Source organism: Megalobrama amblycephala, linkage group LG3, assembly GCF_018812025.1.
Source record: "Megalobrama amblycephala isolate DHTTF-2021 linkage group LG3, ASM1881202v1, whole genome shotgun sequence".
NCBI lineage: Eukaryota > Metazoa > Chordata > Actinopteri > Cypriniformes > Xenocyprididae > Megalobrama > Megalobrama amblycephala.
Window position 1 is genome coordinate 8,557,307 of NC_063046.1, and position 22,425 is coordinate 8,579,731.

At 39.3% G+C, this 22,425-nt stretch overlaps 1 protein-coding gene across 3 annotated transcripts; it reads left to right on the forward strand.

Moving 5' to 3' along the window:
• Positions 1-608: 608 nt before the first annotated feature.
• On the forward strand, positions 609-20,937 carry LOC125264431 (stereocilin). 3 transcript variants are annotated; one of them, XM_048183714.1, is made up of 30 exons: positions 609-1,261; positions 1,492-1,636; positions 1,729-2,862; positions 5,159-5,183; positions 5,283-5,778; positions 6,903-7,784; positions 7,883-7,948; positions 8,375-8,500; positions 8,951-9,117; positions 9,207-9,393; positions 9,480-9,595; positions 9,673-9,805; positions 9,886-10,068; positions 10,602-10,640; positions 10,715-10,885; positions 11,002-11,151; positions 14,275-14,333; positions 14,536-14,659; positions 14,940-15,022; positions 15,106-15,241; positions 16,473-16,669; positions 16,953-17,043; positions 17,132-17,291; positions 17,361-17,530; positions 17,612-17,767; positions 18,121-18,263; positions 18,355-18,503; positions 18,611-18,708; positions 20,454-20,601; positions 20,767-20,937. In XM_048183714.1, the coding sequence occupies exons 2-30, from the start codon at positions 1,561-1,563 to the stop codon at positions 20,853-20,855; spliced, it is 5,754 nt and encodes a 1,917-aa protein (XP_048039671.1). In that variant the 5' UTR covers positions 609-1,261; positions 1,492-1,560; the 3' UTR covers positions 20,856-20,937. The 3 variants fall into 3 exon arrangements, with proteins under 3 accessions (XP_048039671.1, XP_048039674.1, XP_048039673.1); XM_048183717.1 differs by having other exon boundaries at positions 15,106-15,235; XM_048183716.1 differs by having other exon boundaries at positions 7,886-7,948.
• Positions 20,938-22,425: the final 1,488 nt, after the last annotated feature.

Below are 22,425 nucleotides of genomic sequence, written 5' to 3' on the forward strand. Positions count from 1 at the left end.
AGGACAATCAAAATTTTTATATTTAGCACAAGTTTTTAAAATATTACAACATTTTCCATGTTTTATAGCAGTTGTACCGAATGACCTGATGTTTCGGGACATGCGTATGATCAAATGAAAACATGAATTTTTCAGATAGTTAAGAGAGAGTTACTTTGCTTCACGACCATGTGGTTCTTTTGCAGGTGTCTGAATGATGTCACAACCTGTCATATGATATTGACCGCACGACTTGATCCAAAATAGTCCCTTTATATTGGTTACTCCGAATGACATTAATGAAAGTAATTTTTCCAGACATTCTTTCTCATAATAAAGCAACGACTTCTACACATAATGTTAATACCATTTTGCACTATGTTGATATATGATGTTATAAAATCATGCCAGAATAAAAATATATACATTTATTATATTTTATGATATTATAATCACAAATCAAATGGCTGTATTGGTCTTTGGACGTAATGAATGACATTTTATATGTAGCATACCTTTATATGTAGCAAAATATAATTAAAACCTTTTGGATTCAATATAAGAGATCTAGTTGGAGTACCTTACATACTTTGGATGTCATATCTTTGTTTTTTATTGTTATTAAGGCCTTTGGACAAAAAAATAACCCATCACGTCATTGACTCACATACAATTATTAAAACCGAAAATAAAAGCTAATTCAAAATATGAATGGACACTATAATAGTAAATAAATAATACTAAAATAACACTGGCAATATGTGTCATTATCACCATAAAGAATGAGTGAAATACATTTTTTGGAACATTTCCATCAAAATAACTATTCTTCAATTGATTTTTTTGTTATGCAGCAGATGTGCATTATCTATTGTATATCTACTTTGCCCTGTTTTAGCCTCAGTCGCAGTAATGACCTACCTTTGTAACTCCTTTAATCTTAATTACTATGAAATTGCCTTGTGATACAAGAGTATACCATCTCAAAGTTCCTTGGCCTTTCTCTTTTCTCATATTACATCCCTGAGCCTCTAGCCTCTCACTCCAGCACACAGTCAGCTGGCACATGATGGAACGATGTCGCTGAAACATGAAGCTTTAGCTTTTGAGGATCCAATTGAATCTCAAAGACTGGGAGGGGGAGCGTATTAAAAAGTGACAAATGCTGAGAGAGAGAGAGAGAGAGAGAGACGGAGAAATAATTTGCTCACACTTGCAATCCTAGACACATCCAATCTATTTCCACAGATACGGACGGGATTAAACAGACAACTGCTGATATGTAAGTACTGAAAAAAATTCTTAAAGTGTTTTACAAATTTAGGAAATGTCAGAATGTTTCCTTTTTTTGCTATTTATTTTTATAAAAATATATTTTAATATAATGTTTGGTTTAGACTTAAAGCAGCAAACTTTTCTTTGTGAAAGTTTAGCCAAGTGACAGTGGATAGTCATTAAGATTTCATGCGCACTCCACAGTGTGACACTTTACTCTCTTAATGTCTCCGTCAGCTCCTAAAGGAACATAAATGCAGTCTTACAAGGACAACAAAATGACTTTGTCCATTCTACCTTGAGGCAATGAAACTCAGGATGGGCAAGCTGGGAATTGTTATCATTTTGCTTTTACTGGAACAAGTATCAGCTACTACTGGAGGTAAGACAATTCAGGCTGTTTGAGGTGTTTGTTGGTACAATGACTCAATTTGTTTCCCAGTCTAACTTGCATGAATGTTTTTCTCATGTTAGCGAGCAAAAAAGAGGACCAAAAGGAGGCGATTTTGAAAGAACTTGTTGAGATATGGAGGAAGGGTGGAGGATGGAATCCATACAGAGTACAGCCACCAGTGGAAAGACAAAAGGATCAGCAAATTCATTCAATAGTGAGGAGCATTATGGGAGGTCTCAAGTCTCTGGGTGTCCTGCCAAGGAAAAGCAAGAGTCTCCCATCTTTAAACAAAGCCTTCGATCGAAACAGGCTGTCAGGATTCCTTTATAACATCTCCATGTACCTGCAAGAGATGAGCGCAGAGTTAGATGATCGGCAGCAACCTTTTAGCGATGACCAGTTTTGGGGGAACCTGCTCTATTCTCTTCTTCAGACCGGAAGGGAAACGTCACTTGGAATATGGGACGGGAAGAGTCCCCCGCGACCCACTTTCAGGCTTCAGGATCTGTTTCTGTCGCTCAGGGGCAGCCCACATTGGGATGGACTTCTTGGGTTGGTACAAAGCATTCTGACCCTCACTGAACGCCAGCCTCAAAAACCCATCTTGACTTTTGTTTCTCAGAATTGGAAGACCATCAGCGCTTTGCTTGAAACTGTTCTACAAGCTGTGGTCAGTGGGACGTACGGCCAGGCTGTCGCAGGTCTCCAGGGTTTCATCTGTGTCCTGAAAGGACGAAATGATTGTGCCTTCAACCTGAGCTGGCTTGACCAGCTCATCAGCTTCATGGAGACCAGGAACTGGAAACCTGTGGTCAGTCTACACCCTGTGAGTGTGGAAAACAATCAAAGAGATGCCACGCTCTCTACAGGACGTTTTAAACCCTTTCTCGTACCACCTGAGGTGCTTCTTGAGGAGCAGCTCTTGCTGAACAAATCGGGCATTGATTCAGAGAGCCTTGCTTCTATGCAGGCACTGCTTCTTCAGGCTTTGTCAAGGTCAAACGCAGGAGAAAGGGCAGTACAGTTTGCTGAGCGTAATCCCGCTCTCCTGCAGGGCTTGGATAACCTTAGACATGGATTTCTGCACAATGTTGGCCGCAGTTTGTATAGTAATCTGAGAAGAAAAGTGTCACATATGACCAAGGCACTGCTGGATGATGTGAGCAGCATGGTGGACGAATCACAGTACAGTCATCATGGAAGATGTTCTGTAGGCAAGTATAGTACTGTTGTATTTTTAGCCTTTAAACAGACTCTTAAATCTATAATGCATACTATTTACTAGGGCTGCACAACTAATCAAATTTCTAATCGCAATTACGGATGCCATGATTTTGTAATCGTTCAAAGGTTTGATTACATCAATAAATAGCATGTTACGTTGTGATAGGCGAATCACAAATATTTCAGTTTAAAAGGTCTAACCCAGTACAAAAGGAACTACCAGTGACGTAAGTGTACGCTGATTGGTCGAATGAACGTGAAACATCAGTGCCCGTCATTTTTTAAAAGCTGTGTACATAGCCTATATATTCACTCCACGGACTAACTCTATAAACATGGAAAACAGTGATAGATGGACCTCTCAACCTTACTCTAAGGAGAAAATCCAGAGCGACTTTGAGCGGACCAAGCGAAACATGATTATGTATTTCTGCTCAGCTAGCGACATTGGGCATCAACCACACGGCAAATGCTAATAATTTTTCATATACTGTCTACTTTCTTTGTATAACAGTTCTATCTAACAACATATTAGACAGGGCTGTTAAACATATTGTAAACTAATGAAGACGGAGAATGCAAGCACTGTGACAGTACGTTGGACAAAACCGAGACATAACTGACTAAGGATTCTTACCAAGACGGGCATTTTGATGTCTGTTCAAGTGCAAGAATATGTGAAAGAGAGCACAATTCAGTATTCGCACGAGTAACGAATCGAGCTCCCTTTTGCATCTTCTTGAGCTTGAATATTTAAATTGGCAAAGCTTAAACTTACGTGATGATGCAACACTGCACAGTCAAGTGTCCCGATCGTTGTTCATGTTTGTTCATGTTCATGTTCATGTTCTCACAATTTTGCATCATTAGAATTCATAAAAACTGTTACTGGCCAACTGCCGTTTGACACCATTTCATATACTCGCCAACAACGAATTTTACTCACATTTGACACTTCATGAGTGTTAATTTCAGGCCCTGTGCATGCATATAGTTTGTATATATTCATGATCTCCCTCCCATCAATCAATCAATCAGTCTGTCTGTCTGTCTATCTATCTATCTTGTTCTGTCTGTAAGGCCTATAAGCCTTTAAACCTCACAACTTTCAAGCAAGACTTTAACAAGCATCATTTTAAGTTCTTGACAAACTTTAAGGGCCCTATTTTAACGATCTAAGCACATGGTCTGAAGAGCATGGCGCAGTTGCACTTAGAGCATGTCTGAATCCTCTTTTGCTAGTTTAACAACAGAAAAAACGGTCGGCGCGCCAGGTGCATGCTCAAAAAGGATTGTACCAAGTCTCTTAATGAGTCATGGGTTTTTTTGGGCCTAATGTGCAATAAACCAATCAGAGTCTCATCTCCCATTCCCTTTAAAAGCCAGTTGCGTTTGCGCCATGGCGGATTCACTATTGACATAGCTAAATTTGCAAGTGGAAAGACTGAATGCTTCTCCAGAGAGGAATCCTTTTGTTTTTAATATTTGGCATGTTTGTGTGCTGCGGCATATATAACAAGCAGAGTGTACACGCATTGTGCACCCACCTATAATACTGCAATACTATAATATAATATAATGCCTTTAATACTACAACGACTGTGCCATTGACCAATTGAAACCTGGTCTAAAGTCAATGGCGCAGTCGTTTTCAGTTGCCTCAAAATAGCAACACGCCAACAATGCACCTGAACACACCTCGTTTTCAGACCAGCACACCCATGGGCGAACAGATGGGTGCAAGTGCATTTTCTATTTAAACAATGTGGCGCTGGATGTGAAAATGATAACTGTGTCAGCTGAAACTAGCAAAAAACACTTGTGTTGTGCCTGGCGTCGCATTGTGCCGGGTGTATGATAGTTACAAATTACAGCCATCATTTTATTTCATTTTAATTCTACTTTTCTACATTAAAAATTCAAATTCTGCATCCTTTTGTTAATTCAGTTTAAATGAAAGAAATTACATTTGTAAGAAATTCTCAATTTAATTCTGAATGGCGCACAACCCTGACTAAAATCACAATGGCATTGTTAGTCATTAACCATATCTTTGTTACTCTAAATCCTATAGCCTGGATAATCTCCTCTTTCTTTTATGCCGGTAACCATACACCCCTGGTATTATGTGCACAGCTATGCTGTTACATCAAGGCCAATTGTATAATACAGTGGCCAGCTCTCCATTTTCCTCAATTAATCAACAGTGTTCTGCAATCATCTGTGATTTGTATCAATAAACTATTCACCCAGAAATTTTCCATTCATTTTTGTTTCTTTGTAAAGGTGACCTCAGGCAGTTAATATTGTGGTAAGTGCCATGAGAATCAGGAAAACATTTCAGACTTATTTCTAAGTGTATAAAGAAGATTATCATAAATTAACAAGTTTTTTTGTCCTCTTTGTACAGGGGAATTAGACATAACTTGACATGGAATGCTCAAGCGATGGGTTTCAGGTCGGATGGTTTACCCAGCATGCCGTCTTTCATGACCTGCCCCTCTCCAGAAGAGGAAACAAGGACTTTGAAACCTCAGCCCTCATCTAGAAGGGCTAAACTTCACCAATCCCAGCCAAAAGTCCAGGAGCAGAGTGATTCAATCCCCTCACTCTCAGCAGAGATTCTAGAAGCTGCCTGTAATGCCTCTATCCCTGGTCTCACTGGGGTCTCAAATTTTACCGTATTCCTCTACTGCAATCTTTTTGATGGAGAGGATGGCTCACAGGATCCTGAAGTCAACCATTATGGGGCAGACCTGCACGCGACCTGCTCCGATGCTGCTTGGTACCTCTCGGCAGCGGAGGAAGATTTTCTTTGGGTTCACGTTTGCAGCGAATTCTTCGCTCATGAATTTAACAAAACAGTGTGTGCCAACTCTACATTCTGGCTGCAACATGCACATCAGGTACATTGAGCTACTTTTAGTTTCTGTTTCCATGAAAATATTAAAGTGAAAATCCTGGCATTAAAAAAAATTCTCTCTTTGTGTTTCAGAAGGTTAGTTCACCCAAAACTAAATTTCTGTCATTAATTACTCACCCTCATGTCATTCCAAACCCATAAGACTTTGGTTAAAGGGTTAGATAACTCCAAAATTTTTGTCATTAATTACTCACCCTTATGTCGTTCCACACCCATAAGACTTTCATTCATCTTCGGAACACAAATTAAGATATATTTGATGAAATCCAAGAGGTTTCTGATCGCTTCTCGTCGCTTCATAACATTAAGGTTGAACCACTGTAGTCACGTTGACTATTTTAACAATGTCTTTACTACTTCTCTGGACCTCGAATGTGGTAATTATGTTGCTTTCTCTTGGGGATCAGAAAGCTCTCAGATTTCATCAAAAATACCTTAATTTGTGTTCCGAAGATGATGAAGGTCTTACAGGTGTGGAACGATATGAGGGTGAGTAATTAATGACAGAAATGAATTTTTTGGTTGAACTAATCCTCCGAAACACAAAGAGAGCATATACCACACGGCTGCAGATTCATTTTGGTGTTTAAACATGGAAACGCATAATTCCGAATCTGAGGACATGAACAGCTCCGGTTAAAACGTCACGGGTGGCCATCTCTTAATTACGGTAGTTATGGCGTGAACACATCATAAGGTCATTGTTTTGATTCGTTAGGAACTGTAAAAGGTGGCTGCTGTTTGTTTGCGGTGCTCCGCGACTGACGTCTGTCTACATAAACTCTGCACAGCATGAAACGTGCTTATGATGTATGATGTCTGCGCAAACAGGGTGCGCTAGGGTATGTAAAAACATATGTTGACAGGCAGGTAGGACATCATATTATTTAATTCGGACCGACTATAAAGATTGGATGAACATTTTAGGGTCCTACACCTTCCACAGACGATATATATTTATAAAAATACATTTAGACAGTTTGACATAGTGATTGCTATCAGGATATGAGAAGAATTTCAACCAGTATAACAAAAAATGTTTCTGTGGAGAATCACCTACTGCACCTTTAAATCTGCCTAAATCACTTTGCTTTGAAATTTTCTCAGGTAGAGTCTACAAGGGATTACCATTACCTCAACCAATCAAGTATTGATGACCTCTGTCTTCAGCTATCCAATGATGTTTCTGGGGGATCTCCTCCAGACGCCACCGAGGATTGCCTAGCACTGCTAAGCAGCAAAACCCTAACTGCCCAGGATTTTAGAAGGTGTTTTCTGCCCAATAACACAGCCCTTATTGCCTCTTTGTGCGGAAATGAGTCGTCTCAAATACCACAAGACGGGAGCTGGGCGGCGGAGTACTGCGCCAAAGTCCCTAATCACTCTCACGGTGCCCCCAAAGACAACTGTGACTACTTAAACTGGAAGGCAGAACAATTTGTGAACTCCACCGCCCTTAAGCTTTGCAGCAGTAAAGCTGGTTTGAAGGACTATATTTGCAAAAACGCCACACTGTACCTCACATTAGTTCAAAAGCAGCCTTCGCTCTTAGACTACTGTTTGAACTCTGAAGAATCACAGGGCTCCAAGTGCGTCCTCCAGAAGCTGTTTGACATGCTGCCAGCACCTTATGACTTTGACACCTCTCAACTTTGTGTGAACCCCTTGCCCGTTTTACAAGACGTCATTCATAAGCTCACTCTATGTGAAGGAGTAATGGATGAACGCACGGGTTGGTTGGCTACAGTAAGCTATGTGCTTCGAGTGTTGGATTTTGTAGTAGGGCTCTCAGCGGGTTTGGAGGAGGGAGAACGAGAGGTGCGTCAGGGCCTGGGTCAGGCCATTCTTCTGTCCAGCCTCCAGGACAATGCTTCCTTCTGGGCCACTCTACGGCCAGATGCATCCTTAAGTGTACTTCACACTGTTGGCATCTTCCTGAAGAGAGAGCAAAACTCAACCTTAAAAGAAGACCTTTTAAGCTGTTTCAGTGTATGTCATGCATTGCATAGACTTTTACTAGTAGTATATTATTATTATATTACCATGCACAGTTTGATGCATTCAGTTTCAAAGACTTTTCTCCCCAGCAGCCTGTCCTGTGGGATCTTATTCAGAGGGAAGGCAACTCTTCTGCTTTAAGATTTTTAATGCAGGTATAACTCATTATCTCCATCTAGTCAGTTCAACCAAGGGGTTTTCAAGCTTTCTGATGCAAGAGAGCCCTAAATACGATAATCACCAGTTTTAAATATGAAGATAGCTATAGAAATAATTGAGAAAATTAGAAAGTGTGATGTGATATAAAGACATGACATTGACTCCAAAATGATCATTGTGCTAAAACCAGAACAAATAATTAAAATATAATTACATTTTTCTGCATAATTGAGTTTGAAAACCCTTGAATTAAACCCAATACAGACCCAACACATAAAATATAGTTCTTATCACTTTCCATATTGTAGTTTCTTGATGCTAGTTAGTAAGAAGTTAATGAATTTAACCCTGTTACTGATGTCTATAACTGCACTGTTTTGTCAGTACACATTTGTCTAATGCTGACATTTATATACTCCAAGGAGTACCTACAGATGCCTAGAGAGAGTATTCGCAGTGTAGTTCTGTCGGCAGAAAAAGATGCTGTGAAAAGATTCCTTTCCCATGTTCATCAGAGTTGGAATCAACTTCAAGTGGAAACTATACAGGTGAACAAAAAAACAATTTACATGATTGAGGTCATTTCAGATTTTATTCCAAAAGAGTGATATCTGGCTGATACTTATAATTTTCATGTTGTGGCTGAAATATAGTCATATAAGATACAGTTAAAATTAAAATGATTTATGAAATGAATTTACAATTCTGGCTGATAATGATCATTTGTTTTTGCCTAAAAAAAATAATTTTTGCATTTCAACTGTAATAGTAAATAAATATATTCATTTTGAGATTTGTTAAAGATTACATTTAGTTGAATTGTTAGTGCTTTTAAAGGATAACTTTGAGCATTAGATGAGAGAAAATGTAAAAATATAGAAAATGAGCATGCACAATTAAATATCCAATACTGATAAATAAAAACTGTCTAATATCATCAATTATCATGCATCCCTACTTTGGAGTATATAAACATGTATAACTGCTGTTATTCACAGGTCTCTCCAAAAGAACAAGAGGCCATGGAAACCATGACAGCTGCTTTCATTCACAAGTTTCCACGTGTCACACCAGAGCTTTTCATCGACCTCTCCCAATTTATACCATACATGTCTGTCTCTGACATTATGACCTTCCCTGCCTCCCTCATGGTCAATGAAAGTGTGTAAGTGGATCATATTGAAATTATAGCAGTGTCCTCATAATTCAATTCTCCATGTGATCATGATTTTAACTCTTGTTCAATCGCTCCAGACTGATGGCTATTAGAGATCACAGCTCTGAGATGAAGTCTCCACAAAAACAAGCCTTCGTAAAACGACTGTTGCAGTCCAGCGAAGCTGGAGATGTCCCTTCATGGCCTCCATTGTTCCTCAGCTCCATTCTGCCCTTACTTCCACATCTCCCAGTCAGTCACTTTCAGCTGCTCACATCTCAACAAGTAAGTAACGTCTCCTTCTGGGGATCCAGGCTTTTTTTTTTTACTTTTCACATGCTGAAAGTAACATCTGAATGTTTGACCTACAGCTCACGCCCTTAATCGAGATGTTGGGGAACAGCAGTCTGGATGCCACAAGGGGGCACCATGTACTTCGTACTGTTTTCAGCAGGGGGAAGAATCTGACGAGTGACAACATAACAAGGTACAAATTCAAGTTCAATATCAGTTGACATAAATAATAACAAGTACAAGAAAAAAACACCATGTTTCTCACAACAGGTTAGGAGTTCTTATATGTTACCTGAACTCTGAGGACTTACAGCAGCTATTGTCTTCATCAAATCTCTCACCCGCCCTGTGGCAGCAGCTGGCTCGATGTGTATCAGAGGGACACGTCAGTGGAAGTGGCAGAGTGAGCCTTTATTTTCCATATTATGTGCATTGCATAATAATGTTTCAAGTGTTAATTATGTAGATTTCTTTTATCCGCAGCTCTCGCATTGGCTTGGAACGGCCCTGAAGTCTTTAAATGCCAGTATCTTATCAGCTTCGGCAATGGCCTCATTACATGGTATGCTGCCAGAAATGGGCGCTACATTTTTGGACCCATTGTCCTCAAACGAGTTGTTGGATCTGGTAACTCTGCCGGGCATGCCAACTTTCCCACCTGCACAGGTAAGCATGTTAGAACGCAGGGTTGTGCACCATTCAGAACTGAATTGAGAAATTAAATTCCTGAACTTAAGGAGGCGATTTTTTTATTACTAATTTTATTACTAAGTCCACGTAAGATCATTTGAATGTTTTTTAAGAAGGGCAAAAGCATAGAAGGGTAAGTGAGATGTCCGATCAATGAAATGAGGGATTAAAACAGTATGAATAGAAAAGTGTCAGTAAAAAAATAAAGTGGGGTATGGGTTAACATGTTAAATAAAATGCATTTTTTTGTCATTCTATTTATAGATTAGTCTAAAATTTCAGGCTTTGTTAAGGCAACATTCAATGTGTCTTGACGAATTTTGCTTGTTGAGTTAAAAATTAGTTTAATTTTTAGTAAATGAGCAGACACATCATCATATTCTGTGAAAAGGCTCCAATGGGCGAAACCCAATTTCTCGATTCTGAATTTTGCACAACCCTGATAGAATGATGTTGTATATAGTATATCACCTATATAGTAAAACCCTTTTCCATTTCTTTTAATGCAGGCATTCCAGATACTAAACAAAATAGCAGAAGAAACAAATGTAAGCTGTTTACCAGTCTAATAATGATACTTACTTTAAGTGAGTCTTGTGTTCACAGTCTCAATCCTGTTTAGTTCAGTGCCAACACGCTCTGCAGATTGAAGCCATTGTTCCCAGGTTTGGGGCCTTCTTTCTTGAGAAAGTTGGTTGTACCCGAGTCTACACTTGATTGTCGGTGTTGGAGTTTACTGCTATCTGACCTGCAACCTGCTCATCGAGCAATGGTCCATTTTGCACTCCAACAGGTTTGAACTTCTTGTGCTTGTACTCTACACAAAACAATCACCATTTCACCATTTGTGCTTATGCATTAGATCTGGTTTGGTCTGTTGGTGCATAATAATGTGCTCTTTGTTTAAAGGCTCTAGGACGCACATCTGCAAATTTAACACAGCAACTGCAATGTCTTCTTCCATTCATCTCCTTGAAGAAATTAATGTCAGATCTAAATGGAGAGACCGTTCTTCAACACATATCTCTATATAAGCATATGCCCTGGTCTCATCAACAGGTACAACCCTAATATCATACCTTTGGTTTTGGTAGCTTACAAACTGTTGCATTGGATGTATGAAAATTGTAAGCCTTCAGCTAACACTGGCCAGAGGCATGAGACTTAGTTAATGTTAAAGGATTAGTTCACCCAAAAATAAAAATTCTATTATCATTTACTCATGTTGTTCCAAACTCGTAAGTCAAACACCGTTCATCTTTGAACACACAAATGAAGATATTTTAATGAAATCTGAGATTTCTGTCCTTCCATTGACAGTCTACTCAACTACCACTATGACACTTCAAAAAGTTCATAAAGAGATCATAGTCCACATGAATTGAGAAGTTGTTCGCTTGAGAGATGTTCGCTTGATGTGAGATCATTCTCATGTTATGAAGCACGTTTGAGCTTCAGGGAGAACCAATGAGGTTCATTCTCATGTTACGAAGCACGTATGAGCTTCAGCAAGAACCATTGAGGTTCATTCTCATGTTACGCAGCATGTTTTAGCTTCCACAAGAACCACTGAGGTTCATTTTTGTGTGTTTTGAGCTTCAGCAAGAACCACTGTTGTTCATTCTCATGTTATGATGCACATTTGTGCTTCAGCAAGAACCAATGAGGTTCATTCTCGTGTTACGCAGCACGTATGAGCTTCAGCAAAAACCAATGAGGTTCATTCTCATGTTATGATGCACGTATGACCTTCAGCAAGAACCAATGAGGTTCATTCTCATGTTATGATGCACGTATGAGCTTCAGCAAGAACCAATGAGGTTCATTCTCGTGTTACGCAGCACGTATGAGCTTCAGCAAGAACCAATGAGGGTCATTCTCATGTTATGATGCACGTATGAGCTTCAGCAAGAACCAATGAGGTTCATTCTCGTGTTACGCAGCACGTATGAGCTTCAGCAAGAACCAATGAGGTTCATTCTCATGTTATGATGCACGTATGAGCTTCAGCAAGAACCAATGAGGTTCATTCTCATGTTATGATGCACGTATGAGCTTCAGCAAGAACCAATGAGGTTCATTCTCGTGTTACGCAGCACGTATGAGCTTCAGCAAGAACCAATGAGGTTCATTCTCATGTTATGATGCACGTATGAGCTTCAGCAAGAACCAATGAGGTCCATTCTCATGTTACGAAGCACGTATGAGCTTCAGCAAGAACCAATGAGGTTCATTCTCATGTTATGATGCACGTATGAGCTTCAGCAAAAACCAATGAGGTTCATTCTCATGTTATGATGCACGTATGAGCTTCAGCAAAAACCAATGAGGTTCATTCTCATGTTATGATGCACGTATGACCTTCAGCAAGAACCAATGAGGTTCATTCTCATGTTATGATGCACGTATGAGCTTCAGCAAGAACCAATGAGGTTCATTCTCGTGTTACGCAGCACGTATGAGCTTCAGCAAGAACCAATGAGGTTCATTCTCATGTTATGATGCACGTATGAGCTTCAGCAAGAACCAATGAGGTTCATTCTCATGTTATGATGCACGTATGAGCTTCAGCAAGAACCAATGAGGTTCATTCTCGTGTTACGCAGCACGTTTGAGCTTCAGCAAGAACCAATGAGGTTCATTCTCGTGTTACGCAGCACGTATGAGCTTCAGCAAGAACCAATGAGGTTCATTCTCATGTTATGATGCACGTATGAGCTTCAGCAAGAACCAATGAGGTTCATTCTCGTGTTACGCAGCACGTATGAGCTTCAGCAAGAACCAATGAGGTTCATTCTCATGTTATGATGCACGTATGAGCTTCAGCAAGAACCAATGAGGTTCATTCTCGTGTTACGCAGCACGTATGAGCTTCAGCAAGAACCAATGAGGTTCATTCTCATGTTATGATGCACGTATGAGCTTCAGCAAGAACCAATGAGGTTCATTCTCATGTTATGATGCACGTATGAGCTTCAGCAAGAACCAATGAGGTTCATTCTCGTGTTACGCAGCACGTTTGAGCTTCAGCAAGAACCAATGAGGTTCATTCTCGTGTTACGCAGCACGTATGAGCTTCAGCAAGAACCAATGAGGTTCATTCTCATGTTATGATGCACGTATGAGCTTCAGCAAGAACCAATGAGGTCCATTCTCATGTTACGAAGCACGTATGAGCTTCAGCAAGAACCAATGAGGTTCATTCTCGTGTTACGCAGCACGTTTGAGCTTCAGCGAGAACCAATGAGGTCCATTCTCATGTTATGATGCACGTATGAGCTTCAGCAAGAACCAATGAGGTTCATTTTTGTGTGTTTTGAGCTTTAGCAAGAACCACTGTTGTTCATTCTCATGTTATGATGCACATTTGTGCTTCAGCAAGAATCAATGAGGTTCATTCTTGTGTTACGCGGCACAGTTGAGCTTCCGCAAGGAGCAGTGAGGTTTGTTTTTGCAAATCAAGCAGGTTCTGTTGAGCTTCTCTTCATGTTCGCTGATCGATGTGAATAAAAGCCTAAATTCAATCTGTTCATCATATAAAGCAATCGCATCTCTTCAGAAATTTTGGGTTAAACCGCTCTAGATTATATTTACAATCTCTTTATAAACTTTTTGAAGCGTTAAAGTGGTTGTTGCATGGAGGGACAGAAATCTCTCAGATTTCATTAAAAATATGTTCCAAAGATGAACGAAAACTGGTTTGGAATGACATGAGGGTGAGTAATTAATGATAGAGTTTTTATTTTTGGCTGAACTAACCCTTTAAATGTAAATTAAACATATTTGATTTACAAATATTTATTGTTTCCCCCTTAATTGCATAAAAAGTAAAAGGAGCACACAAGCATTTTAAAGAAACCATGGAAGCACTGGGAATTCAGTTCTAGCACACTGTACATTACATTCAGTGCCCTCGACTGCGCTTGCCAGACAAAGCTGATCTCAAGTTCTTTAGTGGATTATTTGTCATGCTTCAAAAGAGCCTTTCAGTAAATTAATAATCTGAGCCCCTCAACTGCTATCAAGCAAATTGATCTTAATGCGGTACAATAGCCTTCACCAGGGAATATGAATTAATAATCACCCACATTAAAGAGACTTTGTCTCAGCCAAAAGTGTATCGGATACAACCTTGAGGGTGATCCAGTTTCTCAGACTCACTTGTTGTATTTGACACAACAGGCTCAAATGCTGTTCAGAATGATTCAGCGGACCGCAAACATCACAAGACAGTCACTACTGTAAGTGATATCAAGCATCACTATACTTTATGATTGCTGACTGGTCGACTAGCCTCACCAGCTGTATTTTGCTTTGGAAATTCATGCTGATCTTTTTTGCATCATAGTCTGGAACTAAGCATCTCTATCACATTGTCTTTGTATTTGCATTGATCTGATATTGTAACAACATTAATACAAACATGTTTATTTCCCACTGAAGAGATTTAGGTCGTATTGCAGGTGGCATGAGCTGCGAATGGCTAAAGCTATGGGTAAATGAGTCAGGCTTCTCTGAATTGTTGCAGTTCATCACTAAGTTGCCAGGAGGACTTAGACCTGGTTTGGTAAGAATATGAAAAACAATCTCTTTAGGATACACATTTCCATTAAAAGCCTTTGCTGTCCTAATGCAAAATGCAGAGATTATAATATTTTGATTAAGTAGTATAACTGTATAATCAAATGATTTAATATCGCTCTTGGTACTTGAAGTAATGTGCCTCACTAATGTTTTTCAGTATGAAAGTATATGACTCAAATGACTAGGAAAGGAACATTAGGGTGTCTGTATTAAACATACAAAGAGAGAGAAAATGAACAATATTGATGTTCTGTTCTCAACAGAGGAAATGCATTGTGGTGGAGCTACGGAAACGGCCTGATATTGATCTAAATAACTTGGACCCCTCATTTGCTGCAAGATTACCGTAAGATAAGCAGTTGACTACCCAGAATCTCATTTGTTGGTTCTTTTACTTGCAGGGTCTTATTGATGTATTTTGTCTCACAGGTTGACTATGATGGAGCACCTGTCTAACTCTTCCCTCATAAGTGTACTGGACCATGTTCGACAACACTTTATTGATTTTCTGCAGCTACCACGACACAAGCAAATGGCCTTGGCAGAAAAAGCTATCAATGTACTTGTAAGAGCGAAATCATTGCAGATGTTCAAAATTTCATTATTGAATCCAATGCAGTGGAAGAGTTCTTAAAAGTTTTAGTGACCCAGTTGAATGTGATATCATACAGGGGGGGGAAAAGTCACCAAATTTGTGTTTTCATTTTCAAATGATTTAGAAAAAAATACTTGAAATCCGACATTACTGCATATTTTTGGAAATGCATAAATGCATTTCCAAAAATCTGGATTATATGGATGTGGTTTGGATGGGTTTTTGACTACCATTCAAAAGCTTTTTTGTAATGTTTTGAAATTAGTCTCTTATGTATTGAAGCTTGTTTCCGCCACTGAATAAAAAAAAATTAAAAAAGTAACTTTTTATCTCACAATTCTGATTCTCACAATTCACGATTTGTTTTCTTGCAATTGCGAGTTTACATGTCGCAATTCTAACTTTTTTCCCCAGAATTATGTGATATAAAATTGGGAGTTATAAAGTCAGAATGGCTTAATATAGTTGCATATTTGTGTTATAAAGTCCGAACTGATTTTTTCCCTCAGAATTGAACTTTCTATCTCGTAATTGCAAGTTTATCTTTCAATTCTGAGAAAATTCATAATTGCAAGATATAAACTCGCAATTGCAAGAAAAAAATAACGAGATTATACACAATTCTGACTTTATTTCTCAGAATTGTGAGTATCTCTCAATTCTGACATTGTAACTCACAAATGCAGATGTAAACTCGCAATTGTGAGACAAAAGTCGTAACTGTGAGAGAAAGTCGCAATTATCTGTTTAGTTTTTTTATTCTGTGGCAGAAACAAGCTTCCATACTTAATTAAAAAAAAGTAGTATTGCGCGATATTTTTACAATTTAAAATAGCTGTTTTCTACTTTATTATTTTTTACAATGCAATTTATTCCTGTACATCTATTACTCCAGTCTTCAGTGTCACATGATCTACCAGAAATTATTTTAATATGCTGTTTTTTATTATCAAAGTAACATTGTAACATTGTCTTACTCTCACTTTTGATCAATTTAATGTACATATTGCATAAATGCTTATATATATATATATATATATATATATATATATATATATATATAAAAATCTTACTGACCCCAAACAATTGAACAGTAGTGTAAACTGAGTAAAATATGCCAAACAATCAGATTGTGCAGACTTAGATAATACACACTGATATCAAAATTCCTACTTTTCCATCTTTTTGTCTCCATTGATAGGGCATCTCTGAAGATGGCCTCACTGGGGCCTTCATGGACATGCTCGGCCCTCTTCTGCCCTTCCTGGACAGGGATGTGTTGGCTCGCATGGACCGAGAGGCTCTGAAACTACGACTGGAGGAGCTAAAACAATATTGCTTGCCCTCTGACACCTTCAGACAAATATCAGCTTTACTTACAGAGAAGAGCATGCTGGGGTGAGACAAAGTTGTTCCATTTTCATTTTGTTGACAACCTCTTTGTTCTGATTTCAACTGCAAAAAATGGAGTTCCTCGTTGTGCAAGCAAAATACAAATTGCATCTGTATTCAGTAGCTCCTCACTGCGGAACATGAGATCCAGGATCCAGATCCAGGGAGTGGAGATGGGTAGGTTTAGGAATATCTACAGTGGGAGAAGTTGGATCTGAATCTTGTGTTCTGCAGTGAGGACCATCTCTATGTATTGGGAATTTGACAAAGTCCCTTTTTTTTGCAAAAGTGAACCAAAAACATGGACAGTTGGAGATGTTGAGCATGTGGGAAGACTTCTGTTCACACTTTCACCTCAGCAGATAAAATCCCTACCACTGGTAAGGGAAACACAAGCCTATCCATTTGACTAAAGCTTGGAATAGTGCAGGATTTCATCACATTGAACCTCTACATTTTTCCTTCAAGGGTGATTTAGGTAGAGATACAGTTGAAGAGGTTCTGATGAACCAGTGGCGTTGGAAAAACAGCGAAGTGGGAAAGGCTTGTTCGGACCTTAACGGACTACAAGAAAAGATGAACAGTGTCATCCATAGAATCGTTAAAGGTCGATGGTGGATGAGAAGGGGTGAGTTGTGTCATCAGATGTTATTTATGACCTCTTTGAGATGGTAAATCATATATTATTGCTTACTAGGGCCCATCCCAAGCTGTGCAGACATTAAAGGGACATTTCCCTCAGCCTGGAGGTCCTATCAGCTGAATCGAATGAAGAGGAAGGAGCTGAAGACATGTGTTGAGTTCATTGGTCAGGATGACACACTTGACGCAGAGCAACGTGAAGCACTTTGGATGGAACTCAGACCAGTTAAGCCGCTTGTGCTTGTCCAAATGCAGTTGTTCAATGATTATTAAACAGTTTTTCTCACACAACAACCATTATCTTAGGTGTATAAACCAGTGAGGCAGCTTAAACCAGAGCAGGTTTTGGAACTGGGTTGCATAGTGACCGAGATGGGGGAAAGAGAGCTACAGGCGGTCAACTTGTCCAGTCTGGCTGTCGTGGCCCATCTTGGGAACCTCAATGGATGGAACGCAAAGAAAGTATGTTTTTCAGTTGTTCGGATTACCTTACATGGGGAAGATTGTCTGGCCCAAAAAAAAAAAGAAAAAAAAAAAAGGTCGCTGTTTGGATGATCTTGGCCAAAAATTGATGCACCTCTTGATGGAAATAACATAACATTTATTTCCATCAAGAGATGCATAAATTTTTGGTCTTGCATTGACAATGCAAGAGTCAAGCACTCTGTAAAGTCTCCTCCAGCACATCCCAAAGACTTTCAATTCATCTGTGAAAATGATTCTTCATGCTTCCCCCCAACCATTTTTTCACAATTTGAGCAATTTTTTTTTTTTGGCCGGGCAGTGTGCATCACTTCTACATCACTTTTTTACAGATGAGAGCAGTTGTCCTCGGCATAATGAAGCGACTGAAAAGGAAGCCTGAAGAACTTGATGTAGTGGAGCTCGTTTCTCTTGGACATCTGCTTTGCGGCTTCAGTTCCTCTGAAATATCCCGTCTAGACCCGTTCAACCTAAGGTCAGTGGACAAATCAATTTGCACAATCCAAAAGGTAATACGTGTCACCTCAAAATCTTTGAAAGCATTGTGTTGTGTTTGTGTCTATTAGCGTGGCCGCTTTGTTTCTGGGGGAGATGGTACTGCCGTGTTCTGAGCAGCAGACCGAGGCTCTGACGTCACGCCTATCCAGTCCTCTGGGCTTTGGTCCAGTCAGCAGCTGGGGCTCTGAGGTCTTCACTGAGATTGGGACTTTGGCAGGTACTGACTGTGGATTCGATTACAATCAGTTCAATGGACAATATACACACACGCCAAATTGGGCAGCCTCATAAAAAGAATAAGACAAACTGATTCTCTATCCTCAGCTGGGCTGGAAGATATGGTGTTGTCTGCACTTATAAAAGAGCAAGTGGAAGGACTGACGCCAACAGCAATAACCTTGATACCTCCAAGAAAAATGGCTGTGAGTGACGGATATTTATGTTTTCATTTGGCATTCTTCTGTTGATTGTAATACTTCAAAAAGTTTGTTGAGACAAATTTTGAAGTTAGCTTGAGAAATCTGGAAAGTTTTAAAGAAGCTTGAAGTTTGAAGGTTTTCAGTTTAAAGTTTTAATATTTTGAATGCAATACAGTCTTTCAAAAAAAGAGAGGCTTCTGGCAGTTTAAATGTGAATTTTGACAATTGGATTTTGAACAGTCTTGGCTCATTTTTTAAGTCTATGGGATTTTTACAATTTTTAATCTTCATTTTTAGGAAAACCATAAGTTGGATCAGTTATAGCACACTAAGTCAGAACAGTCTGAAGGTCTGACCCAAGTTTGGAGGTTGTAGAGTTGAAGCTCTAGGAGGAGTTAGTCAGAAATTTTAGTCCCAGAAGAATAACTTTGTTTATATTCTCAAGCCAACTTAATTAATCACCTAACATCCTTAGTGAGGTAGACTACTTTATGTGTGTTTTCTCTCATATTTGTCCATTTCTCGTATCTGTCTATTGTCAATAGTTTAGCATTGTTTGAAGCATAGATCATACAGAAGTCACTTTGAAACCAAGCAGCTTTTTCTTGGCCAATGTGCCAAGTACACACATCAAACTTGAACCCTGAAATCCTAAAGCACAATTCTCATTCGTGTGGATTCCTATTAAAATTACTGTATTTCTCCTGCAAAATTCTCAGAAAAAAACGGTAAACATGACCGAACTTATACATTAAAACAGTGTCAGAATACTCAATTCTTCACATCTACAGCACCCCTGCTACAGCCATATACATTCAGATAAACATTTAGCTTCACATTAAGATGCCATGTCTGGATTAAAATAGCCCCACTTTTAAAAACATGTCTGGAAACTCATGCATGTTTGCTGTTTTTGAATGCAATTACATCTTATGTAAACAGCCCCTAAGAAGAGCATCTGAGCAGAATCAGGTGAACCCCAAACCAGCATAATTGTGGATCATCCTGTTAAAGGGATAGTTATCCCATGATTTACTCACTCTCAAGCCATCCTAGGTGTATATGATTTTCTTCTTTCTGACGAACACAATCAGAGTTATATTAAAAAATATCCTGGCTCTTCCAAGCTTTATAATGGTAGTGAATGGCGCTCCTGATTTTGAAGTCCAAAAAAATGCATTCATCTATCATAAGAGATATCCATACGGCTCCAGGGAGTTAATAAATGCCTTTTAAAGCAAAGTGATGGGTTTTTGTAAGTAAAATATCCATATTTAACAAAGGCAAAAGCGGAAAAAATTGATTTCATAGGGCCCTAAATAAAAAGGTAGCTACTAATTTAATTGTGAACAAACAAGTTTACATGTTAACATTTGTTCTCAAGGTCTAACAAATATGTGGGAAGCATTTCCTTCCCCACTGGTAAATGAATATAGTAATAAATATTAATATCGTATGATATGGAAATACAGTATAGTCAACATTTGATGTGGATCAAAAAAGTTTGTCCTAAGAACTAAGTTGTCCTAAGAAGAAGGTTTTAGGACAACTTTGATGAAAGGTTTTGATCCACTTCAGACTATACTATGTGTATACTATATATATACATAGTATTTGTAGTGGGCCTTAATAAGCATTTGTGTTTCTTAGTTGACTTACCTGAAATGACTTCCAACCAAAGATCAATGGAAGTAAGAGCCCAAATCATTGCCAGCATTGTTCATCAGACATGTGTCTCATTATTTCAGGTGGTATTCAGTGCTACGCAGCTGTCTTGGCTGAGCTCTGAACAAGCGTGTGTCGTGACAGAGGAGCAGTGGGCGGAATTAGACAGTGAACAAAGACAAGCGCTTGGCATGGCCCAGTATGAAGGCGAACTCATGCTAGAGCACAGAGGTAAGCACTGCTCTAGTTCAAACCATTCTTTTCAGCTGATCTGAGAACAGCTTTACCTCCTGTCATGCAGTTATTTGAATCCTTATTTGATAGTTAGAAAGAATTGCATATAGTTGGTCTGTCATAAAACTGTCATTTTACTACAAAATATGTTTGTCTCTGCAGGCAGGAACCAGGCTCCATCGTTACGGTTTGCCAGCAGCTTTACAAAATGTATATTACTTTTTGTCTGTACATTGTGGATTCTATTATAAAGATTATAACTTAAGGCTATTTATTTGTTCCTCTTTATTGAATTCTTACTTTTGAAAATTAAATGTCAACTCAAACACAAAACTAACATTTTCCATCATTTACAAATAAACTTTATAAGCATTATTTAAAGTCAACATGAAATGAAAATTTACCCTCTTGCATGTTTCTCAATGCATGTTATATGTCTTTTGTTGTGAACAATTTATCTGTGCATTTTTCTTTTTTTTTTAAATTGTAAATGCTTATTCAAAATTCACAACTGGACAGACTTCACTCTAATGATATACACAGATGAGGCATAACATTATGACCACTGAAGTGAATAACTCTTATTATCTCTTCATCACGACACCTGTTAGTGGGTGGGATATATTAGGCAGCAAGTGAATATTTTGTCCTCAAAGTTGATGTGTTAGAAGCAGGAAAAATGGGCAAGTGTAAGGATTTGAGCGAGTTTGACAAAGGCCAAATTGTGATTTCTAAATGACTGGGTCAGAGCATCTCCAAAACTACAGCTCTTATGGGGTGTTCCCTGCAGTGGTCAGTATCTATCAAAAGTGCTCCAAGGAAGGAACAGTGGTGAACCGGCGACAGGGTCATGGGCGGCCGAGGCTCATTGATGCCCCGGGGGAGCGAAGGCTGGCCCGTGTGGTCCGATCCAACAGAAGAGCTACTGTAGCTCAAATTGCTCAAGAAGTTAATGCTGGTTCTGATAGAAAGGTGTCAGAATACACAGTGCATCTCAGTTTGTTGCGTATGGGGCTGCATAGCTGCAGACCAGTCAGGGTGCCCATGCTGACCCCAGTCCACCGCCGAAAGAGCCAACAGTGACACGTGAGCATCAGAACTGGACCACGGAGCAATGGAAGAAGGTGGCCTGGTCTGATGAATCACGTTTTCTTTTACATCACGTGGATGGCCGGGTGCGTCGCTTACCTGGGGAACACATGGCACCAGGATGCACTATGGGAAGAAGGCAAGCCAACGGAGGCAGTGTGATGTTTTGGGCAATGTTCTGCTGGGAAACCTTGGGTCCTGCCATCCATGTGGATGTTACTTTGACACGTACCACCTACCTAAGCACTGTTGCAAACCATGTACACCCTTTCATGGAAACGGTATTCCCTGGTGGCTGTGGCCTCTTTCAGCAGGATAATGCTCCTGACACAAAGCAAAAATGGTTCAGGAATGGTTTGAGGAGCACAACAACGAGTTTGAGGTGTTTGTATTCCCCAGATCTCAATCCAATCGAGCATCTGTGGGATGTGCTGAACATACAAGTCTGATCCATGGAGGCTCCACCTCGCAACTTACAGGACTTAAAGGATCTGCTGCTAACATCTTGGTGTCAGATACCACAGCACACCTTCAGGGGTCTAGTAGAGTCCATGCCTCGACGGGTCAGGGCTGTTTTGGCATGCAAAAGTGGGACCAACACAATATTAGGAAGGTGGTCATAATGTTGCCTGATCGGTGTATGCAGGACTTTAGTCCTCTTAAACACTGTATACATGGTAGTATACTCTACACAGATTCAGACAACTCAGTAATGGACAAATAAGTCAGATT

What these genes read in the sequence shown, in the direction of transcription:
- LOC125264431 (XM_048183714.1), top strand. Translation starts at nt 1,561, where the DNA reads ATGAAACTCAGGATGGGCAAGCTGGGAATTGTTATCATTTTGCTTTTA. An exon ending in TCATGGAAGATGTTCTGTAG is followed by an intron (nt 2,863 to 5,158) that starts GCAAGTATAGTA and finishes TTCTTTGTAAAG; the next exon opens with GTGACCTCAGGCAGTTAATA. An exon ending in ACGTCAGTGGAAGTGGCAGA is followed by an intron (nt 9,806 to 9,885) that starts GTGAGCCTTTAT and finishes TTTTATCCGCAG; the next exon opens with CTCTCGCATTGGCTTGGAAC.